The following is a 16,955-nucleotide window of genomic DNA, read 5'->3' on the forward strand; positions in this document are numbered from 1 at the left end:
TAGTCCCTTTTCTAAAAAATAGCATGTGTAGTCGTGTGCATAAATACAAAGATGAATTTGCCGGGATGTCGGCGCGTAACCGGGCGGCTGACAGTGACAGGGGTTTAATTCGCTGGACAACACACACACACACAACAGCGCAAAGGGAATAATTATTCGGGGCACCTTTTTGGTGGCCTGGACTGAAGGCAGACGCATGCCACATAGATGTCCAACTTTGAAATCGTCTAGGTGTTCAATATTTCAATTGTTCCATGGGGAGTGTCTGATTCTTGGAAGATCTGTCCCTAGCAAAGATAATGTTTTACTTTTTCTACTGTCAAACTCCTTTAACTCATGAAACAAGTGACTGTACTAGACAGTTAAATATCTAGTAATTTAGCTGGTTGTATGTTTTCTTGTGCTATTCAATTTCTGTGAGCTAGTAAGCTTATCCTGTAAGGTGCACACATAAGCGTGAAGCTATTTGGGCAACCAAAGTAACAAGTCATGAGCTGCTCCCTGATTGTGGCCCATTTGCTTGGCAGGGCTGTTCTGTTTAGTGTTAAGCCTGAAGCTCTTTGGGCAACCAAACTAACTTGTTTATTGAATCATAGCCGTTGGAGCTAATCTATAGATCCAGGTTGAATCAAAGTTTGACTTTAGAAGCACTTTTAAGATTAATCAAGTCAGGTGTATCATGGCATAGTTCATCACCCATGTGACCAGGGGACAACCAGGCCCAACATCCACATCAATCAGAACATGAACAAATGATATGCAAGTGAAGTGAAGTTGAGCAATACCTGTATGGGTTGAGGATGCATGTAGGGATCAATAGCTTCCGAGTGAGCGGCCTCCATGGCTTGCTGGTGAACCCCGTCAGCTGCCCGTCATGTCCACCCAGCCCGCCTCCGCCTCCAGGGCCGCCTCCGCCATTGTCGGCATCATTCTCCTTTGGCCAGATGGCATTCCTACTCGCGGGTTGCTTGGCAATGGGGAATTAGCCAAGAATCGCATGGAAATGGTGCGCGAGGTAAGATGATGGAAGTGAATCTTGGGAGGGAGAAGGGACCTGAATCGGGGAGAGGTCGCAGCCGTAGAACATGATGGCGGGCTCGGGGACGAGCATGCCGGTGTTGGGGTCGCGGGCGGGGCGGCGCATGGAGCGGCAGGCATGGCCGTCGCGGAGGCATGCGCTGATGGTGGCCCAGTAGTCAAGGTCGGCGACGCGGCCGCGGAGCCATCCATTGTAGTCGGAGAGCTCGTACTCGAGGAAGCGGCGATACATGACCACCTGGCCCTCCCCGCGGTCGGTGACAGCGAAGGCGAAGACGATGAAGAAGAGGAGGGCGACAACGACGAAGAACATGGCAAAGAGGTAGATGCATAGTAGCCAGGTCTGGCGGTAGCAGACGCCGGTGAAGCCCATGAGGGAGACGACCATGACGGCGAGCGTGATGTTGATGATTGGCCACTGCAGGAAGCGGATGCAGTCGGTGGTGTTCACCCGCGACGCCAGCCAGATGCCCCCCCCCCAACAAAGGATTTGGATCGGGGAGCCGTGGTGGGAGGCCGCGGCGAGGGGAGAGGGAGGTGGGTGGAGGATCTGGATCAGGGAGAGGGATAGGGTTCCTGTGCGCAAGAGAGAGGGATGGATGTATGGGGATGGAGAGATGGATGGATGGATGAACGCCATGTCATCGATCCATGCCACAACCAATTCCACCAATTAGAATAAAGCATATGCAATTGTATTTTTTCTATTATTTTGCTTCTACTTTTTCACATGATAAAACACAAATATGATCTCTTGGAGTAGACAAGCTTGCATCTTGCAATTACAAACAATGTTGCCAAAGGGACTTTTCATTTTCTTTGCACAAAAAATCCATTTTCCATTACAAACTATACTTCCTTCACAATGCTCTCTACTGAAAAGAATATTGGGAAAAATATTGAGGGAAGCTGTCTGAATTAAATGAGCTAAAATTTGGTGGAGTGAGGTTATATGGTCACTATCATCCTGTGGTAAATTTTCATCAACTATAAAGCAATATAAAATGTAGTTGCTTCACAAAATGAAAATATTACCAGAAACAAAGATTGGATGATGAGCTCACATGGATTGTTATATGTGGCTAAAAATTTGTGGAGAGCTATGTTTTGGACACATAGATGATGTGAAAAAAATTCAACTCATCAGGATATTCCTATCTAGTACTTCCTTCACAAAGCTGTTAGCTGAACACAAACTTTGGAAATTTGCTAAGAAAGATTTACTAGGCAAATCGTTACGAAAGTTTTCATGAGGCAATGATTGGATAGGAAAGAGTGCCCAAAAAATATGAGGGTAATCAAATAAATAGAAATAGCACTTCCTTCACAATGTGCTATTCGGAACAAAATAGGAAAATGAATATTGCTGAATTATTTTTGAACTATGCAAGGAAGGGTTTTCACATATTTGAGAAATATATGATCCAAAGTATTTATGAGAATTTTGCAAGAATTTTTGGAATGACATAATAGTAGGTTGCTTCACAAACTAGGATGAGGTGGGATAGAATGGACCCACGAGTGACATGTCAACATAGTTAGAACATGTACGACATTTTTACAATCATCGTAAAAGTTATGACGATCTCATCTTATGAAGTTACGACGTTTTTGACTCACATCGTCGTAATTTATATGTAGATTTGATCTAATCAAACGGTTTACGAGGATCTCGGATGAAATCGTCATAGATTTATGACAAATTCATCAACGACATCTTAAAAAACGTCATGTATGAGCATATTTCTTGTAGTGCCTTAACCATCCTTGATCAACTGGCTAGTCAACTAGAGGCTTACTAGGGACATTGTTTTGTCTATATATCGACACATGCATCTTACAATTATAGTATGGATAATAAACGATTACCTTGAAATAGGAAATATAATAATAACTATTTTATCATTGCCTCTAGGGCATATTTCCAACAGTCTCCCACTTAGACTAGATTCAATAATCTAGTCTCACATCGCTATGCGATTTACATTGGAATGAATCTAACACCCATATAGTTCTGGTGTTGATCATGTTTTGCTCGTGGAAGAGGTTTATTCAGCGAATCTGCAACATTCAGATTTGTGTGCACTTTGCAAATATTTACGTCCTCTCCTTCGACATAATCATGGATGAGGTTGAAGCGTCGTTTGATGTGTCTGGTCTTGTGAAACCTTGGTTCCTTGGCTAGAGCAATGGCACCAGTGTTGTCACAGAACAGAGTTATTGGATTTAGTGCGCTCGGCACAACTCCAAGATCCGCCATGAACTGCTTCATCCATACACCCGCCTTAGCAACCTCCGAGGCAGCCAAGTACTCCGCTTCACATGTAGAATCTGCTACGACGCTTTGCTTGGAACTGCACTAGCTTACCACACCCCCATTAAGAATAAATATGTATTCGATTTGAGACTTAGAGTCATCCGGATTAGTGTCAAAGCTTGGATCAACGTAACCCTTTATGAAGAGTTCTTCATCACCTCCATAAACGAGAAACATTCCCTTAGTCCTTTTCAGGTACTTCAGAATATTCTTGACCGCCGCCCAATGTTACACTCCTGGATCACTTTGGAACCTGCCTGCCATACTTATGGCCAGGCTGACGTCCGGTCTTGTGCACAACATTGCATACATGATAGACCCTATGGCTGAAGCATAGGGGACGGTACTCATCTTTTCTCTATCTTCTATAGTCACTGGACACTGAGTCTTACTCAACTTTATACCTTGTAACATTGGCAAGAAACCCTTCTTGGATTGCTCCATTTTGAACTTCTTCAAAACTTTATCAAGGTATGTGCTTTGTGAAAGTCCTATTAGGCGCCTCGATCTATCTCTATAGATCTTAATGCCTAATATGTAAGCAGCTTATCCTAGGTCTTTCATTGAAAAACATTTGTTCAAGTAATCCTTTACACTCTCTAAGAACCCCACGTTGTTTCCAATCAGCAATATGTCATCCACATATAATATACGAAACGCTCAATAGCTCCCACTCACTTTCTTGTATATACAAGATTCTCCAACAACTTTTATAAACCCAAACGCCTTGATCACCTCATCAAAGTGCTTATTCCAACTCCCAGATGCTTGCACCAGTCCATAAATGGATCGCTGGAGCTTGCATACTTTGTTAGCATTCTTTGGATCGACAAAACCTTTGGGTTGCATCATGTACAACTCTTCCTTAAGAAAACCATTAAGGAACGCCGTTTTGACATCCATCTGCCAGATTTCATAATCGAAAAATGCAGCTATTGCTAACATGATTCGAACGGACTTAAGCATCGCTACCGGTGAGAACGTCTCATCGTAGACAACTCCTTGAACTTGTGAAAGCCCTTTGCCACAAGTCAAGCTTTATAAACGGTCACATTATCGTTCGTCTCTGTCTTCTTCTTAAAGATCCGTTTGTTCTAAATAGCCTTGCGACCTTCAGGTAATACTTCCAAAATCCACACTTTGTTTTCATACATAGATCCTATCTCGGATTTCATGGCCTCTAACCATTTGTTGGAATCCGGGCCCACAATTGCTTCTTCATAATTCACAGGCTCACTCTTGTCTAACAACATGATAGATAAGACAGGATTCCCGTACCACTCAGGAGCAGTACGTGATCTTGTCGACCTGCGACGTCCGATAGTAACTTGATCTAAAGCTTCATGATCATCATCATTAGCTTCCTCCTCAACTGGTGTTGCCTCGACACAGATTTCTCTCTGCCCTGCGCCACCATCCTGTTGGATAAGAGGTTTCACAACCTCATCAAGTTCTATCTTCCTCCCACTCAATTCTTTCGAGAGAAACTCTTTCTCAAGGAAAGCTCCGTTCTTAGCAACAAACACTTTTCCCTCGGATCTGAGATAGAAGGTGTACCCAACTGTCTCTTTTGGGTAACCTATGAAAACGCACTTTTCCTCTTTGGGTTCCAGCTTTTCAGGCTGAAGCTTTTTGACATAAGTATCGCATCCCCAAACTTTAAGAAATGACAACTTTGGCCTCTTTCCATGCCATAGCTCATATGGTATCGTGTCAACGGATTTTGATGGTGTCCTATTTAAAGTGAATGCAGTTGTCTCTAATGCATAACCCCAAAACGATAATGGCAAATTGGTAAGAGACATCATAGATTGCACCATATCTAACAAAGTACGATAACGACGTTCGGACACACCATTACACTGTGGTGTTCCAAGCGGTGTCAACTGTGAAACGATTCCACGTTGTCTTAAGTGAGCACCAAACTCGAAACTCAAATATTCGCCCCCTCGATCAGATCGTAGGAACTTGATCTTCGTGTTATGATGATTTTCAACTTCACTCTGAAATTGTTTGAACTTTTCAAACGTTTCAGACTTGTGCTTCATCAAGTAGATATATCCATACCTACTCAAATCATCAGTGAAGGTGAGAAAATAACGATATCCGCCGCGTGCCTCCACACTCATTGGCCCACACACATCAGTAAGTATGATTTCGAACAAGTCACTTGCACGCTCCATTGTTCCAAAGAATGGAGTCTTAGTCATCTTTCCCATGAGGCATTGTTCGCACGTGTCAAGTGATTCAAAATCAAGTGACTCCAAAAGCCCATCAGCATGGAGTTTCTTCATGCGCTTTACACAAATATGACCTAAGCGGCAGTGCCACAAAAAGGTGGCGCTATCAGTGTTAACTCTACATATTTTGGTCTCAATGTTATGGATATGTGTGTCATCACAATCAAGATCCAATATGAACAAACCCCTCACATTGGGTGCATGGCCATAAAAGATATTACTCATAAAAATAGAACAACCATTATTCTCTAACTTAAATGAGTAACCGTCTCGCAATAAACAAGATCCAGATATAATGTTCATGCTTAACGCAAGCACTAAATAACAATTATTTAAGTTCATAACTAGTCCCGATGGTAACTGAAGTGAGACTATGCCGACGGTGATTGCCTCAACCTTGGAACCATTTCCCACGCGCATCGTCACTTCATCTTTCGCCAGCCTTCGTTTATTCCGCAGTTCCTGCTTCGAGTTGCAAATGTGAGCAACAAAACCGTTATCAAATACCCAGGCACTACTACGAGAGTTGGTTAGGTACCCATCAATAACATGTATATCACATATAGATGGTTTGGCATTGGCTGCCTTCTTATCAGCCAAATACTTGGGGCAGTTGCGCTTCCAGTGACCCATCCCCTTGCAATAATAGCACTCTGTTTCCGGATTAGGTCTGGCCTTGGGTTTCTTTGTCGGAGGGGCAACAGTTTTGCCGCTCTTCTTGCAGTTTCCCTTCTTGCCTTTGTTGTTTCTCTTGAAACTAGTGGTCTTATTGACCATCAACACTTGATGTTCTTTCCGGAGTTCTGACTCTGCGACTTTCAGCATCGCGAATAACTCGTCGAGTGACTTGTTCATCCCGTGCATGTTATAGTTCAACACAAAGCTCTTATAGCAAGGTTGCAGTGATTGAAGAATTCTCTCAGTGATAGCCTCTTGCGGGAGTTCAACTCCCATCTCAGCTAGACGTTTTCAGTACCCAGACATTTTGAGCACATGTTCACTGACAAACAAATTCTCCTCCATTTTGCAAGCATAGAATTTATCGGAGGTATCATACCTCTTGATCCGGGCATTCTTCTGAAAGATAAACTTCAACTCCTGGAACATCTCATATGCTCCATGATGTTCAAAGAGTCGTTGAAGTCCCGGTTCTAAGTCATACAAGACTGCACATTGAACTATTGAGTAGTCCTCCTTATGTGCTTGCCAAGCGTTCAAAACATCTTGTTCAGATGTAGCGGGTGGTTCATCTCCTAGCGCTGCTTCAAGGACATAATTATTTTTCCCAACTTGTAGGATAAGCCTCAGATTCCGAGCCGAGTCTACAAAGTTGCTACCATCATCTTTCAGCTTAGCTTTCTCTAGGAACGTATTGAAATTCAGGGTTGCTACTGCGTGAGACATTGATCTACAATATAAAATATTGAAAAGTGGACTTAGACTATGTTTAAGACAATTAGAGTTCAGCTAATCATATTACTAATAAACTCCCACTGAAATAGACATCCCTCTAGTTATTTGAGCGTGGCATGATCCAAATTCACTAACTCAAGTCCGATCATCACATGAGTTGAGTGTAGTTTAACTCGTAAACATCTCTATGTTAATCATATCAACTATATGATTCATGCAGGACCTTTTGGTCTCTTGTGTTCCGAGGCCATGTCTGTACATGCTAGGCTCACCAAGTTTTACCCGAGTGTTCCGTGTGTGCAACTGTTTTGCACCCGTTGTATGGGAACGTTGAGTCTATCACACCCGATCATCATGTGGTGCCTGAGAACGATGAACTGTCGCAACGGTGCACAGTCGGGAAGAACACAATTTTATATTGAAATTTAGTGAGGGGTCACCTTATAATTCTACCGTCGTTCTAAGCAAGATAAGGTGCATAAAAGGATTAACATCACATGCAATTCATAAGTGACATGATATGACCATCACCTTGTTCTTCTTGATCTCCATCACCAAAGCACGGGCATGATCTTCATCGTCACTGGGACCACACCATGATCTCCATCATCGTGCCGCCATCGAGGTTGTCATGCTATCTATGCTATAACTACTAAAGCTACAACCTAGCAATATATTAAACGCATCTGCAAACACAAACGTTAGTTTAAAAACAACCCTATGGCTCCTGCCGGTTGTCGTAGCATCGACGTGCAAGTCGATATTTAACTATTACAACATGATCATCTCATACAGCCAATATATCACATCATGTCTTTGGCCATATCACATCACATGCATACCGTGCAAAAACAAATTAGACGTCCTCTAATTTTTTGTTGCATGTTTTACGTGGATGCTATGGGTATCTAGTATGATCGCATCTTACTTACGCAAAACCACAACGGTTATGTGCAAATTGCTATTTAACCTCTCTCAAAGGACCGCCTCGGTCAAAACCAATTCAACTAAAGTTGAAGAAACAGACACCCGCCAGTCATCTTTATGCAACAAGTTGCATAATACTCGATGAAACCGGTCTCTTGTAAGCGTACGAGTAAGGTTGGTCCAACAATATTGCCGAATCGAGAAAATACTAAGGAGGGCAGCAAATCGAACATCAACGCCCACAAAAACTATTGTGTTCTACTCAAGATTACATCTACGCATGAACCTAGCTCATGATGCCACTGTTGGGGAATGTTGCATGCGAAACAAAAAAATTCCTACGCACACGAAGACCTATCATGGTGATGTTCATCTACGAGAGGGAGATCGGATCCACATACCCTTGTAGACCGCTAAGTGGGAAGCGTTAAGAAATGCGGTTGATGTAGTGGAATAGCTTAGTGATTCAAATCACCGTCGTCCCACGATCCGTCCCGATCTAGTACCGAACGGACGGCACCTCCGCGTTCAGCACACGTACAACTCGATAACGATCTCCGCCTTCTTGATCCAGCAAGAGATACAGGGAAGTAGATGAGTTCTCCGGCAGCGTGATGGCACAGCGGTGATGGTGATGATCTATCCCTGCAGGGCTCCGCCCGAGCTCCGCAGAAAACCGATCTAGAGGAAGAACTACGAAGTAGAAGTTTAGGGTTGCACGCAGCAAAGTTGTGTCTAAAAACCCTAAAACCTCTAGTATATATAGGAGGAGGGGAGGGGCTAGCCTTGGAGCTCAAGGGAGCCCCTAGGGAGTCGGCCGAAGTGGAGGAGGAGGGACTCCAACTCCAATTCGGTTTGGGAAGGAGGAGTCCCTTCCTTCCTTCCCACCTCCCTCCTTTTTTCCTTTCTCCTTGATTTTCTTTCCTTGGCCGAAATAGTCCACTTGGGCTAGCCTCACCAGCCCAACAAGGGCTGGTGCGCCACTCATGAGCTATTAGGTTCTCTCCCGAGTGGGTGGCCCCCTCCCGGTAAAAACCCGGAACCCATTCGTCACTCCCGGTACACTATCGGTAATGCCAGAAATCTTTCCGTAGGACAAATGAAACAATCCTATATATCAATCTTCGTTTCCGGACCATTCCAGAAACCCTCGTAACATCCATGAACTCAACCGGCACTCCGAACAAACTTTAGGTCACCAACACCTATAACTCAACTATACCGAAACATCACCGAACCTTAATTGTGCAGACCCTGCGGGTTCGAGAACTATGCAGACATGACCTGAGACACTCCCCGGTCAATATCCAACAGCGGGCCTAGATGTCCATATTGGATCCTACATATTCTACGAAGATCTTATTGGTTGAACCTCTGTGCCAAGGATTCATATAATCCCGTATACCATTCCCTTTGTCCTTCGGTTTGTTACTTGCCCGGGATTTGATCGTCGGTATCCCTATACCTATTTCAATCTCGTTACCGGAAAGTCTCTTTACTCGTTTTGTAATACAAGATCCCGTGACTAACACATTAGCCACATTTCTTGCAAGGCTTATATGTGATGTTGTATTACAGAGTGGGCCCCGAGATACCTCTATGTCACACGGAGTGACAAATCCCAGTCTTGATCCATGCTAACTCAACGGACACCTTCGGAGATACGTGTAGAGCACCTTTATAGTCACCCACTAAAGTTGCGACATTTCATACACACAAGGTATTCCTCCGGTGTCAGTGAGTTACATGATCTCATGGTCATAGGAATGAATACTTGACATGCAGAAAACAATAGCAACAGAATGACACGATCACATGCTACGTTTATAGTTTGGTATTGTCCATCACATCATTCTCCTAATGATGTGATACAGTCATCAAGTGAAAACACTTGCATATGGTCAGAAAACCTTAACCATCCTTGATCAACTGGCTAATCAACTAGAGGCTTACTAGGGACATTGTTTTGTCTATATATCCACACATGCATCTATGTTTTCATTCAATACAATTATAGCACGGATAATAAATGATTATCTTGAAACAGCAAATATAATAATTATTATTTCATCATTGCCTCTAGGGCATATTTCCAACATCTTTTCCATAAGATACTTAATGGAAGCATGATCAGTATGAATAATGACTTTAGAATCAACAATGTAAGGCCTAAACTTATCACAAGCAAACACTACCGCTAAAAAATATTTCTCAGTAGTAGCGTAATTCTTTTGAGCGCTGTCAAGTGTGTTGCTAGCATAATGGATAACATTCAATTTATTATCAAACTTTTGTCCTAACACAGCTCCAACAGAAAAATCACTAGCATCACACATGATTTCAAAAGGCAAATTCCAATCAGGTGGTTGGACTATAGGGGTGGTTATCAAGGCTTTCTTAAGAACTTCGAAGGTTTCCTTACAATCTTCATAAAACACAAAAGGAATATCCTTATGGAGAAGATTAGTAAGGGGTTTTGAAGTTTTAGAAAAGTCTTAAATAAATCGCCTATAGAAACCAGCATGACCGAGGAAACTACGAATACCTCTGATGTCTTTTGGATAAGGCATTCTCTCGATTACTTCAATCTTTGCCCTGTCCACCTCAATTGCTCTTTCAGAAATCTTCTGGCCAAGAAAAAATCCCTCATTTACCATGAAGTGGCACTTCGCCCAGTTGAGTACCAAGTTCGTCACCACACATCTCTGCAAAACTTTATTAAGGTTGTGGAGACAATGGTCAAAAGAGGTTCCATACACAGAGAAATCGTCCATGAAGACTTCCACAATTTCCTCACAAAAACCATGAAAGATAGCGGACATAAACCTTTGTAAAGTACCAGGATCATTGCATAAACCAAAAGGCATACATCTATAAGCATAAGTACGAAAGGGTCAAGTAAAAGTGGTCTTCTCTTGATCAGCAGTATTAACATGAATTTGAGAGAAGCCAGAGTACCCATCAAGATAGCAAAAGTGAGTGTTTTTGGATAACCTTTCGAGCATTTGGTCGATGAACGGCAATGGGTAGTGGTCCTTCCAGGTTGCCTTGTTCAGCTTCCTATAATCAATACACATTCTATATCCAATGATAATTCTTTGAGGTATTAGCTCATTCTTATCATTAGGAACCACAGTCGTACCTCCTTTCTTGGGAACACAATGTACTCGACTTACGCACTTACTATCAGCTATAGGGTAGATAATACTTGCAGCTAGAAGTTTGAGGATTTCGGTCCTCACAACATCCTTCATCTTCAGGTTTAACAGTCGTTGATGATCACCAAATAGTTTAGCATCAAGCTCAAGATTGATAGTATGTTGACAAATAGATGGACTAATCCCCTTAAGATCATCAAGGGTATAACCAATAGCACCTCGATGTTTACGAAGGACTTCCAATAATCGCTCTTCTTTATATCCTGAAAGGTTAGAATTGATAATAACATGATATATTTTCTTTTCATCTAAATAAGCATACTTAGGCGTACTCGGAAGAGGTTTAAGATCAAACATCGGGTCTTCTTTTGGTTTCGATAAAATTCCCAAAGGTTCAACCGGAAGGTTGTGCTTCAGGATAGCAGGTTGTCTCAAGAATATATCATCTAGCTCATTCCTTTCCTGCATATGCATATCATTCTCATGGTTTTCCATAAATTGCTGCAAAGGATCGTTATGAGGAATAGCAATAGAAGCAATCTCTTCAATAATTTTATCATTACTAGGTAGATCAGTACCACGAGTTTGCGTCGAGAATTTAGAAAAGTTAAATTCATATGGCTCACTATTAAATTCAACAGATACTTTTCCTTTCCTGCAATCTATAATAGCTCCACAAGTTTTGAGAAAAGGCCTACCAAAGATAATAGGGCAAAATCTATCTTGTACTGAACCAAGTACTAGAAAGTCGGTAGGATATTTTACCTTTTCACATAGAACTTCAACATCTCGCACAATTCCAATAGGAGAGATAGTTTCTTTATTTGCAAGATGGATTGTGACATCAACTTCTTCAATTTCGCAAGGTAGAATCTCATTCATGATCTCTTGATAAAGTGAAAAAGTAATAGCACTAGCACTGGATCCCAAATCTAGCCCATAATAATTATGATCCCTTATTTTAACAAATACAACTGGAGTACCTGAAATTGGGCCTTTATTCTTGGTTGTAATAAGGTTAGTGGAGACAGCACAAAAAATTATATTGGAATCCTCAATATTACTAGTAACAAGATCATTGACTAATGCAACTTGAGGATCGACTTTAATCAGGTCCCCATGCTCATCAGTCGTTCTTTCACTTTTATTCAGGGTGCATGTGACAAAAGAATGCTCCCTCATCCTTGCGGGAAAAGGGGCCTTTTCATATTCAACTGCGGGCAAGATTGGTCAACAACATTAATATCAACAGGTAAATCCTTCAAAGGTTTATGGTTTTGATCCTCCTTCTTCTCAGAAGAGTCAATATGAGAGGAAAGTCATTGCAAAAATCAATTAAAACCTAGGAATCAAGACCAATCTTAGCGCAAAAGGTATTGAAGTAATCAGTTTTCACATAGCTCTCAATGTAATAACGTTCGTAATTTATAACGGGTTCAATACCTTTATCAATCTCCCAGCCTTCAGTGTTCTTGTGAATACTTTCAATAAGATCCCATTTAGCTTCAGTGCTTTTGTTGGAGAATGCCCCACTAGAGGAAGCATCAAGCGTCTCTTTATCGTGACGAGAAAGCCTTGCATAAAAATTTGTAAGAATAATTTCTTTGGAGAGCTCATGATTGGGACATTTGAGCATTAAGGATTTCAATCTCCCCCAAGCTTGAGCGATGCTTTCTCCGTCAGGAGACCAAAAGTTATAAATATATTTCTTGTCTCGATGTATTTCATGAAGAGGATAAAACTTTGCATAAAAGAGAGGCATAAAATCTTGCCAATTTAGTAAATGAGAGTCATCAAGAAGACTATACCAATAAAAAGCCTTATCTATTAATGATAGAGAGAATAACTTTCTCATAACAAAATCCATCGATATACCTGCAAACTTAAATAAGGAGCATAGTTGTGAAAGATATAGCAAGTGTACACGTGGATGTCTATCTCCTACATATGGATTAGCCAAAACACAATCAGCAATACCAGTTGGTATTTTAAAAGGCACAATTTCAGTAGGTGGGGGAGGCCTCTCCACCACAATAGCATTGGGGAGGTTCCCCACAAGCAACAAACCAAGAGCAGAGTTGTCCACATGGACAAAAGGTGGAAACAGTTAAACAAAAACAACACGTACAATGTAAAGGTTTCCTTACCAATTTCACTTACCAATAGCGCTACACTCCCTGGCAACGGCGCCATAAAATGGTCTTGATGACCCACAAGTGGAGGGGATCTATCGTAGCCTTTTTCATAGGTAAGAGTGTCGAGCACAACGAGGAGTAGAAGGTCTTGACAAGTGATCTTGAGCCAGGAATAACTTCAAGTACTGAAAGGTAGCTTTTTATCGGTTTTCTAGTATAAGCAACAAAGAAATAAATGCAAGTAAAGTAAATGGTGCCAAGGTGCAGCAAGTGTCCCAATCCTTTTGAACACAAAGGATAAGCCGAGGGACTAAACTTATAAAGACTAAGGCATTCCTGAGGACACACGGGAGGGATAGTCAAGTGCTTTCGTCACATTCCGTCTGGTACTACGTTTTGTATTGATAAGTGTTATGTGGGTGGATCTTAACTAATGCACCATCTAGGCTAAGACAAGTACACTCTTATGATTAATACCTCTTGCAAGCGTCCGCAAATACAAGAGAGAAATTAACGCAAAACCTAACCATAGCAATAAGCTTTAGGATCCAATACTCCCTCATGCAAAAGTATGCAAACTGGGGTTTAGGTTTCTGTCACTCCGGCAACCCACCATAAGCATTCTTTATACACGATGCATTTCCCTAGGTCCTTAAAAGGCGAAGTCTTATGTAGTCGACGTTCACATAACACTACTAGAAGAATAACACCATAACTTATATATCAATCAACACATATTACTTGAACATCATATGACTACTAGCATCTACACTTTTCACATGTCCTCAAGAACTAACGGAACTACTCAGAAGACATAAAAGAGATCATGATGAGAGGTGATGAAAATATGATTAACAATCTGGTCATAACAATAATCCTCCAACAAAACTCAATAGCATTCACCACAAACGAGTAAACAACACCGGTAGAGTAGAGGGGATGAATAGTGCAAGGTACAACTCCGATTGCAATGGTGAAGTAGATGGGATGAAGGTGGAAATGGTGCTGGTGTTGGTAATGATGGTGATGATGATCTCGATGATGCCGGTGACGATGGTGATGACGATGAGGACGATCTCCCCTTCCGGGAGGAGTTCTCCCTGGTGGAATGTGTCCGCCGGGAAGGTCTTTTCTTCTCTATAGGTTTATGCCACGGAGCGGCGGCGGAATCGCGAAAACTCTTTTGTCCCCAGCATTTTTAGCTCAAGACGGACATATAGGCCTAAGGAGAGTGTCGGGGGTGGGCCCCATCACTCAGGGGGCGTCCTGGCTCGTCCTAGAGGCGCCAGCAGGTCACCTGGGTGACCTGTGGTCCCCCTCCGGCCCTTCTTTGACCTGTCTTCGGGACCCGTTCGGAAACTTCTTCCCTCAAAATTTCAGCTCAATTGGAGATGTTCTCATATTGCAACTCTTCGTGCTACTTTCTCCGTTGAATCCTGCGTCTGCTGTTTCGGCAGCGGAAAGTTGGAAACTTTGTAAAATAAGCCAAAACATCATAAGTACATCATCATAAAGTGAAATATATCAACGAATAGAGATAAATTATGATACAAAATAGTGATGCATTCCGGACGTATCAGCGCGCTCCAGAGCGCATGCTTATGCCGGCTCGATAGCGAGCTCTGACTTCACCTCCAAGCACCACCGACGCTCTGGTTGTCTTCGCCGTCACCACAGCCCTGCCCAGCACTGCACCTGATCCACAGAGCCCCCGCACAAATCCATCGGTCGTCGGAGCTGACCGGACAAGCAACTTCGACGCCTTTATTTGGCGTCGCCACCTAACCGTGTGCATGTCCGATGTTGGACTATCATTAGTGCTAATGATGGGGCTAACTAACTCCCTGTGAGCCACTAACACTAGACCCCACGGTCTAATAAAGCCCTAGTTTAGTATTAAACCTTTTAACTAAAGTCGAACCACTCACATACGGGACCTACTGATCAGCTTTGACACTGACCAGCCCTGTTGACCTGCTCAGGTCATCCTGACATCATGCTGGCGTTATAAATTCTTTATGGAATTAAAATTAATCAGAAAATGATTTATGAATTTCAGAAAATATTCAAAACTTCTAAAAATCATAGAAATGCAACCGTATCTCCAATGAAAATATTTTATATATGAAATATTATCAGAAAAATGCAAGGAATCTGTTTATGGCATACCAGTGCATGTTAGAGCAACCTATGTCCTTTGTTTAGGACGAATCAAATAAATGACATTTAAATAACTACATATGGAGTATGAAATTAAGTCTTTGGTTCAAACCAACTTCATTTAATATTGTTGCTAGATGCATTAGCTCAATCAATAGCATATTGCCATGTCATGATCATGCATCATAGTGTTGCCTTTCTGTGAAGTAAATATTATATTTTTCTGTTTGCGGGTGTTGTTCCTCTTGGTAGACGATGGTTCCGACGTTGTGATGTTGGCATTAATGAAGAACCATGGTTATCTTCAGAACTGTCACGCAAGCAACCCCCCCCCCTTGAGCATACTGATATAAACCCACTCTCTTGGTCCTGCTCTCTTTTGAATGCATTAGGACAACAACGATTCAATTGTTACTTATTCTCTGTAGTTGAACCCATTCCTTTGCATGACATGTCCTTGTCACAGTAAATAGTTGAAACCACTTAGCATGAGTAGCAACTACTTGAGCCTTGTTGTGCTTACTCATCCATGCTTGCTTATTGTGCCTTCTATGCTTAGATACGTGTCACGTCTGGTCCATCTGGGTGATGAATCTGAATGGTTGTGAACATGTCCTGTTGTGTGAGAGATAATTATGTTAATCCGATTTGGTGAAGGTAGTGATGAGAGGACATGTAGGAGTACATGGTGGTTTGTCTCATTGGGACCGTCCTTAAGAACTGAGTTATGTGTATGTTATCCAAGACAACATACTACCACACATTGGGATCCTTAATTGACTCTCTCGACTTATTAATCACCTTGATCTCTATCGAGGAGTTGCAACTAGTTTCTCGTATTTGTAGGATGTGTTGGTGTTCATGCATAGCGATGATCGAAGGGGTAGGCTATGGCGCGGTAGATACACCAGTGGCCGGGTGTACCAAGCGTAGAACCATCCGTCGAGGTGGGATTCGGAACCTTGTACACATTGTTTGGGGTCGTATTGAAAACTTCGGTCGGAGTTCCTCGCTGGTTCAGTCCCAAATAGGCGATAAACCTGGACTAGAGTCATGTGTGGTTAGTCAGGTCATGGCCGACGCCCATGCTAGTGCTTCCGCTTGAAGGTTGCCAAGATGCATGACGTGCATATGGTGGTAAGTGGTGAGAGCGTGCGTGAACAAGTATACTAGTGCATGGTGAATTAATCTATTTGAATAGCCGCGTCCACGGATGTGGACTACTTGGAAACTTATGTGGTACATAGACAACTTGAAATGGATTTTCTGAAATACGCAAGATAAGTGTGAGTGCTATGGATGGCCTTCTCATAGGGGGACGAGAGTGGATCCATAGTGGTGTATTGATTTGGTGAATATGTGGACTCGTGTGTGCCATCCCACCTCAAATAAATTACTCGTAGTTATAGTACAGGTTAGCCAAGAATCAAAGTTTGCTTGCTGCAATTAAACTCCACAACCCCTTCATTGATACTCATGCATATGTAGTTAGTTCTGATGTAAGTCTTGTTGACTACCTTTGTACTCACGTTTGCTGCAGAGGAGACATTAGTCTGACTATTGGTTC

At 42.2% G+C, this 16,955-nt stretch overlaps 1 protein-coding gene across 1 annotated transcript; it reads right to left on the bottom strand.

Moving 5' to 3' along the window:
- Nucleotides 1–982: 982 nt before the first annotated feature.
- On the bottom strand, nt 983–15,023 carry LOC123441598 (tetraspanin-4-like). Its single transcript, XM_045117958.1, has 2 exons — nt 14,861–15,023; nt 983–1,614 (listed from the first exon to the last, which is right to left on the bottom strand). The coding sequence occupies exons 1-2, from the start codon at nt 15,021–15,023 to the stop codon at nt 983–985; spliced, it is 795 nt and encodes a 264-aa protein (XP_044973893.1).
- Between the last annotated feature and the right edge of the window lie 1,932 nt (nt 15,024–16,955).

The sequence above is a fragment of the Hordeum vulgare genome, chromosome 3H, assembly GCF_904849725.1.
Source record: "Hordeum vulgare subsp. vulgare chromosome 3H, MorexV3_pseudomolecules_assembly, whole genome shotgun sequence".
Classification (NCBI taxonomy): domain Eukaryota; kingdom Viridiplantae; phylum Streptophyta; class Magnoliopsida; order Poales; family Poaceae; genus Hordeum; species Hordeum vulgare.